The sequence below is a fragment of the Cydia amplana genome, chromosome 5 (genome assembly GCF_948474715.1).
Source record: "Cydia amplana chromosome 5, ilCydAmpl1.1, whole genome shotgun sequence".
NCBI classification, from domain to species: Eukaryota; Metazoa; Arthropoda; class Insecta; order Lepidoptera; family Tortricidae; genus Cydia; species Cydia amplana.
This window is the reverse complement of record NC_086073.1, coordinates 16,841,903-16,857,654: the sequence shown is the minus strand read 5'-3', so window position 1 is coordinate 16,857,654 and position 15,752 is coordinate 16,841,903. Positions and strand designations below refer to the sequence as shown.

Below are 15,752 nucleotides of genomic sequence, written 5' to 3'. Positions count from 1 at the left end.
GGTTATAGCCCAGACCATGGACTTATCACATCACTGGTATTGAAATATTTAAAATAGAAATATTGAAACAGCTACACAAAAAAAGAATATAAAAAATCTTCAAAATTGTGTAAAAATCATATAAAATCGGATATAGAAATAAAAAATAATTATAATACACTACATATAAAACAATAGAAAAAATTAGTTTCACTCCTCATTGTAAGTAAATTTATTCACACTACTACTCTACTGCTATGAAGTAGTAGTAAAGTATGTAAAACATATTCTACCAAAACACATACACACACACACACATGCATATTCAAATCATGATTTTTATACAAACATCACTTTAATATTAGTATTGCAGACGTACTTATAAAGTAATACAAATAAGTAGGTATTGCGTTAATTAATTATTTGATATTAATTGATTCCTACTCCTAGTATTCAGATTTCAGATGAGTTGATTATAAGAAAAATATTAAAGTCATAATGCACGCTTACATCCTAAAATTGAGCTATTATTTGGTAAATAGCCAAAATACTTGGGTGAGAGTATTCAAAACATTAAATCCCTCTTAGAAATATAATTCTACTAAGTAATTCTAAATTACAGCCGAATCCAAATCAAAGATATAATTTATAATTGTAAATCGTGAAAAAATATGGCTGATTTTGTACGATAATAAAAGCTTGTACACTTCAGATCAACATTTTACAAAAATATAATTTAGACTTTGCAATTTACAAGCTATTCATAAGAATATATCACAGAGACATCTATTGATATAATGTGATACTAATAAGTGGCGCCGCTACATTTCTACGGGAAAAAGACTAACTAAAGTATTCGAGTTTGATTTAAGTGCCATCTACTGACATACTGCGGAACGATTAGTAGCGCCACGGACAAACATGGAACTAAACAAAATTGCCTCAGTTTACGGCGTAATAAAAATGATAAAATTGCTAAACTATGGTTAAATTAATCCAAATATGGTAGTAAATAGTCGTCAACTATACTAACATTCATGTGCCAGTTGAAATGGTTGATTCCAGGAACAGTGACCACGTGGAGTTTTCCATTTTTGTCCAGTTCTTTGAGGCCGATTTTGTCTTCTTTGTAAATTGGCTGGTCCTGCATTTTAATTACGGTTTCATTGGCATCGTAGTAGCCGAATTGACTGCAAAAGTTAAAGAAATAGAAATGTTAACAGTATTGACTAAAGAAATCAAGGCAAAATGTTTATAAAGGGAATGAAAAAAAAATTAAGTGTGCCTCAGGAATGTTGCATAGCGAATTTTTATTGGTTTAGTTTAGATCATAAATAATGGATATTTAAACTTAAAAAAAAAATACCTGCTTTGCCAAGGAGTAATAACGTTATCATCAGGCCCTCCGATCAAAACGAAACGTTTTAGCCTCAGCAAATTGGTCTTGAAATCAGTCGTCTTTGCTGACCTAGAATAATGGTAAATAATTAATAACTTTGACCTATAAACCTAATTACGCAAAGTATTGAATTGATAAGCTCTTGCAACTACGTAATAGTAAACTGAATAGAGATTAATAAAATTTAAATCTTTTTAGTTAAAATTTAAAAACATTTATTTAATAATCTTTAAAAAATATATATTTTATGAAATATATCCTAAATAATAGGAAATATAAAAAGAAAAAATACAAAAAGTCAGGTTCCACCGAGATTTGAACTCGGATCGCTGGATTCAGAGTCCAGAGTGCTAACCATTACACCATGGAACCGGCTGAGCTAATCGACGAATTTACTCATCACAAGCTCTTAATAATTAACGTTACTGATTTTTCATGTGCAAAATTTAATTTTACGTCATATCATATATTATTATCGACTAAATACGCAATGCGTGGTGGCGCAACTATAATACAAACATGCTATCGTCGCAAATATTATTCTTTTGTTGACCCACATTTTTTATAGTTACTAATAAACAAGGCCGCCAGACGAGCGCCACAGTCATCCACATAACCAATATGCATCATTTATTTGTATATAGGACAAATACGTCACTACACTAACCTATTAACGAAATTTACGTCACTAAATTTAAATAATAAAAATAAACTCACGCAATATGGTTGTTAATATAAGGCAGGTACACGCTGTACGTCTCATACAAGGTCTGATGGTAGGGGTCGTTCCAATAGTTCCCCACTGACGTGTGCTGGCCCACTCGGGAGTAGAATAGCTCGTATGCACTCTCCTTTACTAGCCCGGGGAATACTAGGTGGAGGAAACCGGCTGAAAACAAAGATACAAGTCAAACAAGGTGAAATTAATAATAATTAAATATAATATAATTACCTACCTAACCCTTGTATTATAACTAAGAACAGCTGTGTTGCGGACGACTTTTGGCTGATATGATGATGATAACATCACCACGCCAATTCCTGGGGTTAGTTGCCAAGCGGACCCCAGGGTTCCATGAGCCGTGGCAAAATGCCGGGAAAACGCGAGGAAGATGATGATGATTACTTGACAAGAAGTGTTGTATTGTAATGCTGATTTATAGAATCTTAATATGGGGCATTATCTATGAAAAGGGACCTTATTGTCGATGGCGCTTACGCCTCACAGCGTCGCTCGGTATTTATATCGGAGCATCGTTAATAATGGCGTAAGCGCCATCGACAATAAGGTCCCTTTTCGAACGAGCGAGCGAAGCGAAGTGAAGTTCTTACATTCAACTTGGAGCACACGGCTGGCTAGGGGCACGTCCCGGCATTTCGATGTTTTTAAGCTGAACTATCAGAGGATAGTTTGATACACAATAACTTAAGTAAATTTGTTCTAATTTAAATGAAATTGGGTAAACGTGTAGTGGAGGGCATTATATTTTAGCCATTAAATTATGAGCAGACTCGATCAAGCGGTTATTGAGCTAGAAGAGCTTAGAAGGCTAAAAGCTATTTGTGAGGGGTCTTGCTATTCTGGTCATCTTTTTTGCAAGAAAGTATGGTCGAGTTTGGTATCAAATGAAAGTGCTCGGCTTACACATTTATAATATAGTTTTTAAAGTAAAGTAAATTCTTTATTTGCATTAAATTTACAATTTTAAAATAATGATCTAACATTTTGGCGAACCGCGAGTTCTCAGTTCGGGGCGAACTACTAGTCATAGATAATGTCACATATAATGTGGTTTACCTCCATATTGTCCAGCTTGTGGCGAGCTCAGAGAGATGAAGGTGCTGACAGAGACATTGGGGAATGTCTGGACGATCCCTCGGGCTATCAGGCCGCCTTGGGAATACCCTGTTCAGTGCAACGGACAGAAATGATACACATGCTTAACACCGATATTAAACTTTCGTGAGACATATTTTAAACTGTTTATACGACAACGGTTTCGGGTGCACGAGTTGCAGTCGCCGCGAGCACTCGAGCCTGAAGATGGACCCCCGAAGGGCCCGAAACATGTCGCCAATAGTGACTAAAAATTCAAGTGAGTGAAACCATGCTTAACACATTCAGTGCCAGCGCTACGCGCTACAAGCGTAGCCGATAACACGGGAAATACCGTATGTAGCGAAAAGCGCCTACGAACAGTGAACTCCCCTAGCGAGTCGCTGGCAGTTAATGTGTTAATGCAGAATGTGGTACAAGCTACAAGCTTTTATCGCTGACTGTACTTTTCTTTCCACAGACAACTAATACTCATCGAGACAATTCTAAAAACCCTAAACAAAATCAGGTTGCGTTGTTTTATCACAGAGTTCCTATGGCGAGATGGCCACCTCCGGTTTCCATCATCAATTCTGCTTAATGGTACCATGATGTGCAAATTTTCAGCTTCATCGGAAACCGGGAATGGGGTCAAATTCAACTTGCAAGATTTGACAGATACAAACACTACAAATATAGTTAATATTACATACATACATAGGTACATTGCAAGTAAATAACAAGCTTGTAAAAAGTGGTCTAACTATGATGAGTTATTGACCGAGCATTGTTGAAGGTCTCTTTTTAAGCTTGGGGAAAAATGGTTTCAAAAGTCCAGATGTACTCCTCTACAGTTTCTGATAATAAAATGTATAGATAAGTTTTCTTCTTCTTCAGTCGGTCCCTCAATACTGAGGATCGTGACATCATGTCCTTCTGTTTAAGAGGCCGGTATCGATTTTAGTCGCAAAAACGTAAAATTGATAGATTTAGTCGATGAAATTGTACACCTTTTGTTACGTAATAGAAATAACAAGTACTGGTATCTATTAGCACGTCTTCTTATCTTGCATTTGTACAGATCATTTTTTTGAAAACTGACTCACTAAATTAGTAATGATTTTTTTTCTGATGGACGTTTAGGTAAACGCGCGTGAAGCACTGATTTAGTCGATCTTATTTGTAAATTTCGTAAAGTTTGGACTGCTAAAAATGGTAATTTTGTATTACACATATCCTATACTCCAACTTGCATAGACTACATTTTTGTTATATGATACTGAACGAGAGTTGTCGCGGAGAACCGCGAGTATCATACAGTTGGTAAGTTGCACAACAAATACTATATAGATTCGATGTATCTTTAACCCTGCTGGCAACACTGACATGGAAGAAAAAATGTTAGTGTAAGGTAGACAACAAAAGAGAACAGGTGGATGGGTTAAGTGAGGAACAAAATGGCGAGAAGTGGTTGATGAGATGTGGTAAGTTTCATATACAATTGCTATTCTCTATTGAACTGTAGAATAAATCTTATACCAAGTATTCAAGTCCGCACTGACGGTTGTGGAACAGCAATATGTAGTACAAGTAGAGTGTGATACTCAAAGCATACAAGTGAGGCAATGTCAGGGCAGGTTGTAAGGGGTTGGAGGAGACCTGTAGGGACCATTGGTCCCAACCAAATATGACTCGAGTAAGGGTATGTTATACAAGCGATCAATGTAGTGATTGCACACCTTGCCGTGTGGCAATACAATATTAGTCCCCCGAGATGTCAATAGCTCGTCAAGGCGAGGCTAGACCGTAGCCGTGCAGAAGCCACGGGTCGCTCGAGTCAGATTACAAATGTTAATAAACGTTCACAAAGGTTCAAGTAAATATATTGCAGTTCCAAAACCTTGTGCGGATACTCTATTCAATATAAACTGTTAGGACTGTTAGTCTTGTCGTCTATTACATCCTCATTAATAAACGCGGCGACAAGATTAATTGGTGGAGATGCTCGGATATTTCACGTTTGTTGTGGAGGAACAGAAAAGCGGGAGCTGAATCCTTGTGTTCAGTTACCTTACTAGTAGTAATTGTGTTAAAGACTCCGAGTAACAATTAAAGCCTGGAGGCCTGTATAGGCTCCATCAAAGTCTAGTAGAGCCATGTTGGTCCACCAAGGACTGTAAAACAACGTGGCTCCAAACGGCATAAGGGCCAGAAGTGGCTCTGTCAAGGTCTAGTAAGAGCCATGTTGGTCTAACAAGGACCGTAAAACAACGTAGCTCCGAACACCAACAAGGAGGCCAGTATTGGCTCCACTAGGGAGGCCCGTAGTGGCTCCATAAGGGAGGCTCGCAGTAGCTCCACAAGGTTCAGTAGGATGTCATGTTAGCTCACCAAGAGCCGTAAAACAACGTGGCTCCGAAACCATCAACAATCAACACAAGTCTATACGGACACTGTTAGAGATGAATAGTGGATAGTCAATTAATCAAGTAGATCAAAAGTCAAGTTCCCACACAGCGACGTGAAATTGCCCAGATTTAACTATTTTATGTTTTAATTATAATTGCGGCATCGGCAATTTCCCATATTTGTGGGTGAATAGGTATAATTCCATAGGTATTCATCATTGATGCACATTATTTCTGGCATTCAGTGGTGCATATTTGATTGTTGCATAGTTCTTGTGTGTCAGGTGAACCCTGAATAGAGTAAAGCAAATACAAACTAAGTGTTATGAAATTATAATAATATTAGTTGAATGTTGTGCAAGGTTTCTAAGTTAATAGGTTTATCATTTAAATAACAACAATAATTATGCAACAATTTTATGATAATGATAATAAAAAGGAGATAATAAATATATACACAATGAAAATTTGTTTTATTATTATCGTATTATGATATTATTTATTGAATTGCTTTGCGTTTCGATCCGCGTGTAAGCGTGTTGGAATGATACATGCCTCTCATTCGGACTGATATTTAGTACGAGGTCGATGCGTCTATGAAAGGTTTAATATCTTCGTTATCTTGAACGCATCAATTTCATTCCATTGATCAATCGATTTTTTACGTTTGGAGTGGCGCATCACTAGTGCCGCTTTTTCTGGTTGTCAAAATGAAAATTTTCACTTTGACATTGACGGGATGGAATCTAACAAGTGTTTTATGTTATCGAAGTTTGATTTTTAGTACAGAAAAGTGATATTTACTAGAAAACTGTGTTTTTGGATCACATAAGGAAGCGTGAATTGTGGTAAGTAATGTATTCGCAAAAAAAAAAGGAAAACTCTGTGTGAAATGAACGGAAATAAGTGCCATGGTCATCATCGTTAACGGTGCCTTTTCATCAATGTATGAAGATATTTAGTAATAATCTAATGAAGAGATGTTAAAATATTATGTACGTAGGACTTCAAGCAAAGGAGTTCTTATTTAACATCATCTTAAGTTTTTATCCGTTATTCTATCCCGAACCATAAGAATGAGACATTAAGAGAAATAATAATATTTTGTTAGTAAGAAATATACCATAGGGCGTGTTGTTATTTGCAGGTAATTAAACTTATCGCAGCTTTCATCAAAACAGAAAAAATCTTCACTCAAGATTAAATCAGTAATACAGAGATCAACTGCAAAATGGACGAGGCATTACATGCACGAGTAAAAATCAGACATCGTAAAATGAAGGAATTATCAGCACATGCTGCAACAATACTGGAAGGGGGAGAAATACAATTGGTGGACTTGATGCAAGTTCGTATACAATTGAAACGGTCGATTGATGCATTAGAAAAGGAAACTCTCAATTGTATGCAGCATTGTACTAGTAGTACTGGCAGCATGTCAGACGAGTATTTGGAGGACCAATTAATAGCTGAAGATATCCTATCCCGTCTAGACACATACACAGAGTTAAACATCAATAGTGACAGCGAACATAAGGGAATAAACAGTCAAGTATCAAGGCTACCGAAACTGGAACTCCAAAAATTCAATGGAGATTATCTAAAGTTTACCGAGTTTTGGGACCACTTTGAGGCTAGTGTCGGAACAAGAAATCTTAAAGATGTAGACAAGCTTTCATACTTAATGACTTCCCTACAAGGAGCTGCATTAGAAACAATTGAAGGAATTTCTATAACAAACGAAAACTATGTAGTAGCAGTCAGTATGTTGAAGGAAAGGTATGGGACAAAGGAGAAAGTTATTGATGCCCATTATAAGGCCTTAATGAATATTAAAAAAAGTAGCGATGATGCCACTAGCTGTAGGCATACCATAAATGCCCTAGAGAGGCACTTACGCGTGTTAAACAATTTAGGAGAGGATATTAACAGCAGTCATCTTCGTGTTCTGATGACTGATAAATTCCCGGAGAAGGTAATTTACCAAGTTCACTTATTATCTCCTCAAGATCAAAGTATTGAGAAATTGCGAATGGGACTCGAACAAGTGATAACGGCCATGGAGCGTTCCGGTCAGGATAACCAATTTGCAAGTGGTGTTACATCAAGCTCAACACCAGCGCTTCCATCAAGCTCAACACCAGCGCTTCCATCAACAGCTTCATTGTTAGGATTGGCGAAAACGGGATCAAAAAGGAAGTACATCTCATATCGACAGAAGAAAGGCGGTAATGAGCTTTCTAAAAAAATCCGAAAGAATTGCATCTTTTGTGAAGGAACCCACTACAGTAATGAATGCCGGAAGGTAACAAACTTAAGAGGAAGGAAAGAGAAATTGAAGGATAGATGCTTCAAATGTTTTAAGCGAGGACACAACGTTTCAAGTTGCAGATTCAAGAAGAATTGCTATTTCTGTAAAGGTGATCACAATAGTGCCTTATGCCCGAAGCAATTTAAGAAGACTACACCTGATCTAAAAAATACTGAAAAGGGTGAGCCAACACATATTAATAGCGCTGTCATAGCAAAAACTGACACCTTAAATTCTACTACTAAAGAAAAATCATCATTTTTACAGATGGCAGTGGCGACAATCCACAACAAGAATAAACATCTACCTTGCAGACTGATTTTGGATGGTGGATCACAACGTAGTTACATTACTTCAGCAATAGCAAACACATTAAACATTATTCCAGATGGAGAAGATTTTCTCACAATGTATACTTTCTCATCAACTTCACCGAAAACTATATATAGCCCATCAGCTGAAATTAAAATTAAAACAAAAAGAGACGTCATTAAGGATTTAAGAATCAACATAGTTCCTCATATAACAAGAAGGATTCCTATTGTGAAGATTGATATAGAAAAGCCGATTGATTTTCTAGCAGATGATGACACCAGGGGCGAGAATGTTGATTTACTTATAGGTAATGATTATTATTTTTCGCTTATTCGAAACGAGCGCATTGAAAAGGAGAACATGATTCTTATAAATACGGATTTTGGTTGGATTGTATCCGGGAATGGCGAACAAGACAGAGAACATAGTACCTTATCAGTCATTACATACTATTGTCAGTGCCATGATACAGATTGTACATACTTTAATGAACCTGATCTACCGCTAAGAAGTATTGACATGAAATTCCTTTGGAGTTTAGAAAGCATCGGTATAACAGATTCTCCCAAAACAACCAGAGAAGAAGAAGCAGTTAAATATTTCAATGAAACGGTACAGTATAACAATGGCAGATATGAGGTCAAGTGGCCATGGATCCAATACCCGCCTGATTTACCAACAAATTATGGTTTAGCCTATGGTAGGTTAAAAGGCTTGTTACGGAGATCTGATGAGAGCACGCTCAACGAGTATAACCGAATTTTAAAAGAACAATTAGATAAAAAAATCATCGAAGAAATTGAACCTAAAACGGTACCTATCTATCAAGTAAATCCTCCTGTGCACTATCTGCCACATCACATAGTAAAACAAGAAGGTAAAAGCGGGCGGATCGTCTATGATGGTTCAGCGAAGATAAAGGAAGGCAATAGTTTAAATGAATGTATGTACCGAGGTCCTTCATTGCTAGAAGATCTCACTGCGCTATTGATTAAATTTAGAACCGGCAAAGTAGGAATTACTGCAGATGTTGAGAAGGCGTTCTTACAAATTGGTCTTCAAAATGAAGACAGAGACGTAACAAGATTTCTCTGGGTTAAGGACCCTAGTAAAGAACTGACAGATGATAACATACGACATTTCCGATTTTGTAGAATCCCGTTCGGCATAATTTCTAGTCCATTCTTACTAACAGCATCAATTCGATACCATATAACCAAAACAAATGAAGCTCTACTCACAAAAATAGCAGACAAGTGCTACGTTGATAATTTAGTGACATCTGTTGAATCGCTAGATGAAGCTTTACGCTTGTATAATGAAACCAGGACAGTATTTAACGAGCTTTCAATGAATATAAGAGACTGGGTGTCAAATGACAGTCAATTTATGGAGAAGATCCCAAAGAGCCAGTCAGGAAATCAATCAGTAAAATTGAAAATACTGGGTCTCATTTGGAACCTACAAGATGACACTTTACAACTTAAAGTTGAAGATAAGGCGCTTGAAGCTCAAGCCAAAGATGAACTGAACAAAAAGGATATCCTTAGAGCTCTTGCCCGTGTCTATGATCCATGTGGGTTTGCGTCGCCTCTTATTCTGCCAGCTAAATTACTGTTTCAAGACTTGTGCATCCAGAAATTTAGATGGGACGCACCTTTACCAATGAATATAGTTCAAAAATGGAAATCCATTGTGGAGAAATTAAAGACAGCAAAAGATATAAAGATCCCTAGATATGTGGCCGAAGACATGCCGGAAGGCGCAATGCAATATGAACTTCATGTCTTTACCGATGCTTCTAAGTTCGCCTACTCAGCTGTTGCGTATTTACGCACCCAATGTGGAGGGACGACTAAAACTGCGTTCCTAATGTCAAAATCCCGCGTAACGCCTGTAGAAGACAAAGAAAATTTGAAGATTCCCCGTCTAGAACTACTGGGCTATTTGATAGGAAGTAGGTTGCTCAAGTACTTGAAGAATAACCTGAACCTGACAATTCATAAGCAGTACTTATGGACGGATAGCCAAGTTGTGCTTTACTGGCTTAGAACTAACCACTTACTGCCACCCTTCGTAAAGAGACGCATAGATGAAATAAATCAACTAAAGGACGTCGAGTTCTGTTACATAAACACTAACGAAAATCCAGCTGATTTAGGGACACGTCCGGAACTATGGGATGAAAAGCAAGCCTTATGGTTTACAGGCCCACCTTTCCTTGTCAAAGACTCAAAATTCTGGTCAAGTAACAGGTACTTAGAACAAAATACTCTTCTTTTGGCCGGGGAGGTCCTGGACATAATAGATGGTCCAGAAATGGTACTGAAAGGGTATGAAGTAGACCCACCTGCCTACCTTACGGGAGAAATTCAGGAAGTAGATGCCAGAAGTGAAACAGAAGTTACTAACAACAAAGAGCCTGAAATCGGTACCGCAGATTTACCTGATTCCCTCACAGGAGTGGATCAGGGGGTAATTACTAATGATACTAAGACTGAAACCGGTATTACAGAAATCTTGGAAGTACAAAAGAAACATTTCCCTGATGAGATAAACGGAAAAAAGACTGCGTTAATGAGAAGCCTTGATCTGTTCCTAGATGTGGATGGAATCTTGCGGTGTGGTGGACGTATGAAACATACGAACTGGTCTTATGATAAAAAGCATCCGATACTTATTCCAAAGAACTCAGAGTTTACCAACAGAGTTATACAAGAAGTACACGAAAAAAACTACCATGTAGGTCCACCTCATACTTTGAATATTATTCGAGAGCAATATTGGATCCCGCAAGGTAAAGCTCAAGTAATGAAGGTCATTAAAAAGTGTAAGAAATGTCTGAAGCAAGGTGGAGGGCCCTACAAATTACCTCAAACTGCAGCATTGCCTCCCGAGCGAGTAAACTATAGCCCTCCCTTTACGTTTACTGGGGTTGATTACTTTGGGCCAATGTATGTTACCACCACAAATGGAAATCGAGAAAAAAGATGGGTCTGTTTGTTCACCTGTCTGGCAGTCCGTGCGATACATTTAGAATTAGTGAAAGACTTGACAGCGGAGGAGTGTCTCCTTGCAGTAAGACGATTGGTGGCAGCTAGAGGTATACCAAATACAATTATATCAGACAACGCTTTGCAATTTAAGCTAACATCCGAAATATTAATTAACTGCTACTGCACCGAAAATAAAATAAAATGGAAGTTCATTCCGCAGTTAGCCCCGTGGCATGGCGGATTTTATGAGCGGCTAGTTGGAATTGTAAAGCACTGTCTTAAAAGGACTTTGGATAAGCATTTATTGAATGACAGTCAATTAGTCACCATTATCAAAGAAGTCGAATCAGTGGTCAACACAAGACCTTTGACTAATGTAGGTGCTGATTTGGAGTATGTCCTGAAACCTGCAGATTTTTTGACTCTAGGGAAATGTTTGGAATTGACTCCCTCAAGTAACGTTATAGGCGTTGATGGGACTACTACAAAAACGGATCTTGTCCAAGGATGGAAACGAGGCCAGTCTATCTTAGCGGAATTTAAGAAGATGTTTCAAGAACAATATCTGACTAGTCTTCGTGAGAAACATCGGGGATCAATAAGACAACCTCGAGTAACTTCAGACCGGACACCTCAACTTGGAGACATAGTACAAATAAAAGAGGAATTGAAGAATAGGAATACATGGAAAGTTGGGAAGATAACTTCGTTAATAAAAGGTCAGGATGGTCAGTGCCGTGTAGCGAAAGTGAAAGTGGGTAATACAGAATTCACCAGGTCAATCGGTCATCTTTACCCACTAGAAGTTGACAACGCCAGTGAAGACACCCAAACTTCTGACATCTTAAATCCGGTTATTCCAACTCCATTGGATCCACCTACAAACAATGACCAAGTTGAAATCAACAGCGTGCCAACACCAATACCAATCAACATAAACCCACAAGTCCCGCAACAAAGCTGCGAGTACCCTAAACAAAATCAGGGAGATGTGGCAGATCTGTCCCACAAGGAAGTGACTGTTCCGGCAGAGGAAGATGTAGCCAATTCAACCAATGAAGATGTAACTTATCCAGTTGACGAATGTATGTCAGAGCCCGATGACATATTTGTGACTGAACCAACCGCACCAGTTACACCCAATATGCGGGACGATGCTGTCCAAAGATCAACGCCAGCTAGACAAGCAGCCATTCGAGCGAAGGAAAAAATCGCCGAATGGACGCGCAACCTAATAATCCTGTTGCAGTAGACTCTCTGTTGCCGGGGAGTGTCGCGGAGAACCGCGAGTATCATACAGTTGGTAAGTTGCACAACAAATACTATATAGATTCGATGTATCTTTAACCCTGCTGGCAACACTGACATGGAAGAAAAAATGTTAGTGTAAGGTAGACAACAAAAGAGAACAGGTGGATGGGTTAAGTGAGGAACAAAATGGCGAGAAGTGGTTGATGAGATGTGGTAAGTTTCATATACAATTGCTATTCTCTATTGAACTGTAGAATAAATCTTATACCAAGTATTCAAGTCCGCACTGACGGTTGTGGAACAGCAATATGTAGTACAAGTAGAGTGTGATACTCAAAGCATACAAGTGAGGCAATGTCAGGGCAGGTTGTAAGGGGTTGGAGGAGACCTGTAGGGACCATTGGTCCCAACCAAATATGACTCGAGTAAGGGTATGTTATACAAGCGATCAATGTAGTGATTGCACACCTTGCCGTGTGGCAATACAATATTAGTCCCCCGAGATGTCAATAGCTCGTCAAGGCGAGGCTAGACCGTAGCCGTGCAGAAGCCACGGGTCGCTCGAGTCAGATTACAAATGTTAATAAACGTTCACAAAGGTTCAAGTAAATATATTGCAGTTCCAAAACCTTGTGCGGATACTCTATTCAATATAAACTGTTAGGACTGTTAGTCTTGTCGTCTATTACATCCTCATTAATAAACGCGGCGACAAGAGTAAATGAAAGTTATACGAAATCAATTTTCACCAGAAATTACTTCAAAACAAGTGAACATTTTTCGTGAAAATCGACTTAATTTCAACGTAATATTGATACTTAAACAATCTACAACATTTCCTGAAACTGTTCTTATACATCATTTTTTATAATTTATAACTATAATTTTATGATGAATTTTTAAAAACTGCCCCTTCTCGTCACATATTGCCGGTGACGCACGCTCGGGACCATATTATTAAAAGGCAAGATGAGAAGACGTGTTAATAGAAACCAATACTTGTTATTTAGATATTACGTAACAAAAGGAGTACAATTTCAACGACTAAATCTATCAATTTGACATTTTGGCTCTAAAATCGTTAACGGAGCCTTAAGACCAGGTTCCTCCATAAGGTCCTGTTCCCCACCAAGCGCATGGCCTCGTGCAGTTTTAATTGCATAGGTGCCGTAATTTGAGTCATCTAGTAGGAGGAGGGGCCTGAGGTCTCGAGCCTTCAACTTTGCCCGTCATTATCACTCTTTCCAGGCTATCAGTAACTCACCTATAAGGTTAATGCCCTCCGGATGCTGCGCCGAGATGTTGGCCACATCCTGGCCAATCTCCAGCACTTGGTGCCACATGTTTTCCAGGCTGGACCAGTTTTCGAACCTGTTGCAATTGTACACGGTTGTGTTTGGATGTTTCTGAAACAAATTAGGTACAGTAGAGTCCGGTTATAACGACGCCCAAGGGACCGATAATATTACGTCGTACTAAACGAACTGCCAATTTTAATATATTTTTTTAATCAAATTAATTACATTATTGTGTATTTATTAATACTTTGCGACAATTAAAGAAAAAAAAACATTTCAATTAAAATATTTATTTACGTTAGTATTACAACACTTTGTCTTAAATGCAGAGACTTGTGTGTTTAGAAGAAGCCACTTTTTTAGATACGCGTAAGTACTCACTCATCATCCGCAAATTACTCGAATTCCGTAAAATAAAATAATTCTTAGGGATCTAATTAAGATGACAATCGTACATCGACAATCAAAAAATAAATAAGTTTTTTGTCAAAAATTTCAATTTTGGGTCAAACCTTTATCGCGGACTTTTATTTTGTTTACTTTTGTTTCAACAAGCAACTTATACTCAATTAAGACAATTCTTACAAACCGAAACTCAATTAGGATGCGTTGTTTTATGTCGCAGTTCCTATGGACACCTCCCGTGTCCATCATCAGATCAGCTCGAAGGTACCAAAATATTGCATTTTCACCCAACTTACATAATTTATGTGAAGTTTAAGCTCAAATGAAAAATGCGAATTGGGTTTTATTTAGTTAGCAAGATTACGAAAAGTCACATGACTATTTCATCTTGCTGCGTATAGGCAAAGTGGGGAGGGCAGTTGGGTGCGCGGGACGGAGTAAGCTAACCAACAATTTATTTGTAAAAACTACGTCGCTCGTCATTGTAACCGGACTTGACGGACGGATCTTGTGTCAATTTCCGTCGTTAAAAGCGGTTGGTTGTTATAAGCGGAGTCGTAATAAACGGTTGTACTTTCATAGTAGCTAATACTAAAACCAAACAAGTGCCTATACGGTTGGTTGTTATATGCGAAGTCGTACTAGCCGGACACTACTGTATCTATGTCAAATGTCAATTTGTCTCCGAGTAAAAATAATTTAACCAATTTTGCAAAAGCAAAATTTGTTGGGAAGGAGTGGAAGTGTGGAGTGAAAGGAAAAGTCATTGATTTAAAAAGTCACGACAACTTTTGGAGGATGGATCCTTTTCGCTAATAAAATTATGTTCAAGTGCTTCTTATAAAATAAGCTAAAAGGTAAGAAAAAATCTTGCAAATAGTAAAAATTTTAAAGAAAACATATATGTATACAAAAATGGACATTTGAGAGTTATTTGCCACTTTCAAAATTAGCCAAGTTATGCTCCTTATTATTTATCAAAGTAATTATAATCATGACACTATTATTATTACCACTTTGTACCTCTAGTCATCATGTATCGAACGCTTCAGGTAGCAGAATATGTAAACATCTGTTTGTTTACCTCTTGGATTCTGTGCGAAATCATTTCCATGCTGCCGCTGCCCGTCATCACACCATGTATTAAAACCACTGGCTTATAACATAAGCATGAACTTATTAATAAAAACACACCGTATATCCACACAGCCATTACTCAACTTGAGTTTAAATAGTAGAACAAAGGATACGAGTCGACGCAAGCAAAGTTATGACTGAGACTGAGTATTTGTAGTATGGTATCGTATGACTTGTGGTTTACATTCGTCAGCTGATGTTTATTCCGTTTTGCTGATAGCGAGGAAGGACGATTATTACGCAAATAAGAACAGAAATTTAGAGTTCAAAGGCGAATGACGAAATGAAACGAATGACTGTATTGACAGTTAAGAGATTTGACAGTTGTTTGTTGTCATTGTTTCTGACAACAAAACAACATTAATGAAATTCTGATATTTTGGAACAATCCCCTTTTCAAGTAAAGCCCCCCATTCACTTTCCTAATTTGCAGTCCG

General features: G+C 37.8%; 1 protein-coding gene and 1 non-coding gene across 3 annotated transcripts; both read right to left on the bottom strand.

The window, feature by feature from the left end:
• Window positions 1–737: 737 nt before the first annotated feature.
• Window positions 738–15,443, bottom strand: LOC134648139 (lysosomal thioesterase PPT2 homolog). 2 transcript variants are annotated; one of them, XM_063502616.1, is made up of 6 exons: window positions 15,263–15,443; window positions 13,740–13,881; window positions 3,177–3,284; window positions 2,096–2,267; window positions 1,346–1,447; window positions 738–1,169 (listed from the first exon to the last, which is right to left on the bottom strand). In XM_063502616.1, the coding sequence occupies exons 1-6, from the start codon at window positions 15,389–15,391 to the stop codon at window positions 971–973; spliced, it is 852 nt and encodes a 283-aa protein (XP_063358686.1). In that variant the 5' UTR covers window positions 15,392–15,443; the 3' UTR covers window positions 738–970. The 2 variants fall into 2 exon arrangements, with proteins under 2 accessions (XP_063358686.1, XP_063358687.1); XM_063502617.1 differs by having other exon boundaries at window positions 15,202–15,337.
• Window positions 1,679–1,750, bottom strand: Trnaq-cug (transfer RNA glutamine (anticodon CUG)). Its single transcript has one exon. It is a non-coding gene; the product is annotated as a tRNA-Gln (tRNA).
• Window positions 15,444–15,752: the final 309 nt, after the last annotated feature.

What these genes read in the sequence shown, in the direction of transcription:
- LOC134648139 (XM_063502616.1), bottom strand. Translation starts at nt 15,391, where the DNA reads ATGGCTGTGTGGATATACGGTGTGTTTTTATTAATAAGTTCATGCTTA. An exon ending in ACAAGCTGGACAATATGGAG is followed by an intron (nt 2,268 to 3,176) that starts GTAAACCACATT and finishes CTTTGTTTTCAG; the next exon opens with CCGGTTTCCTCCACCTAGTA. An exon ending in TATATTAACAACCATATTGC is followed by an intron (nt 1,448 to 2,095) that starts GTGAGTTTATTT and finishes CCATTATTCTAG; the next exon opens with GTCAGCAAAGACGACTGATT.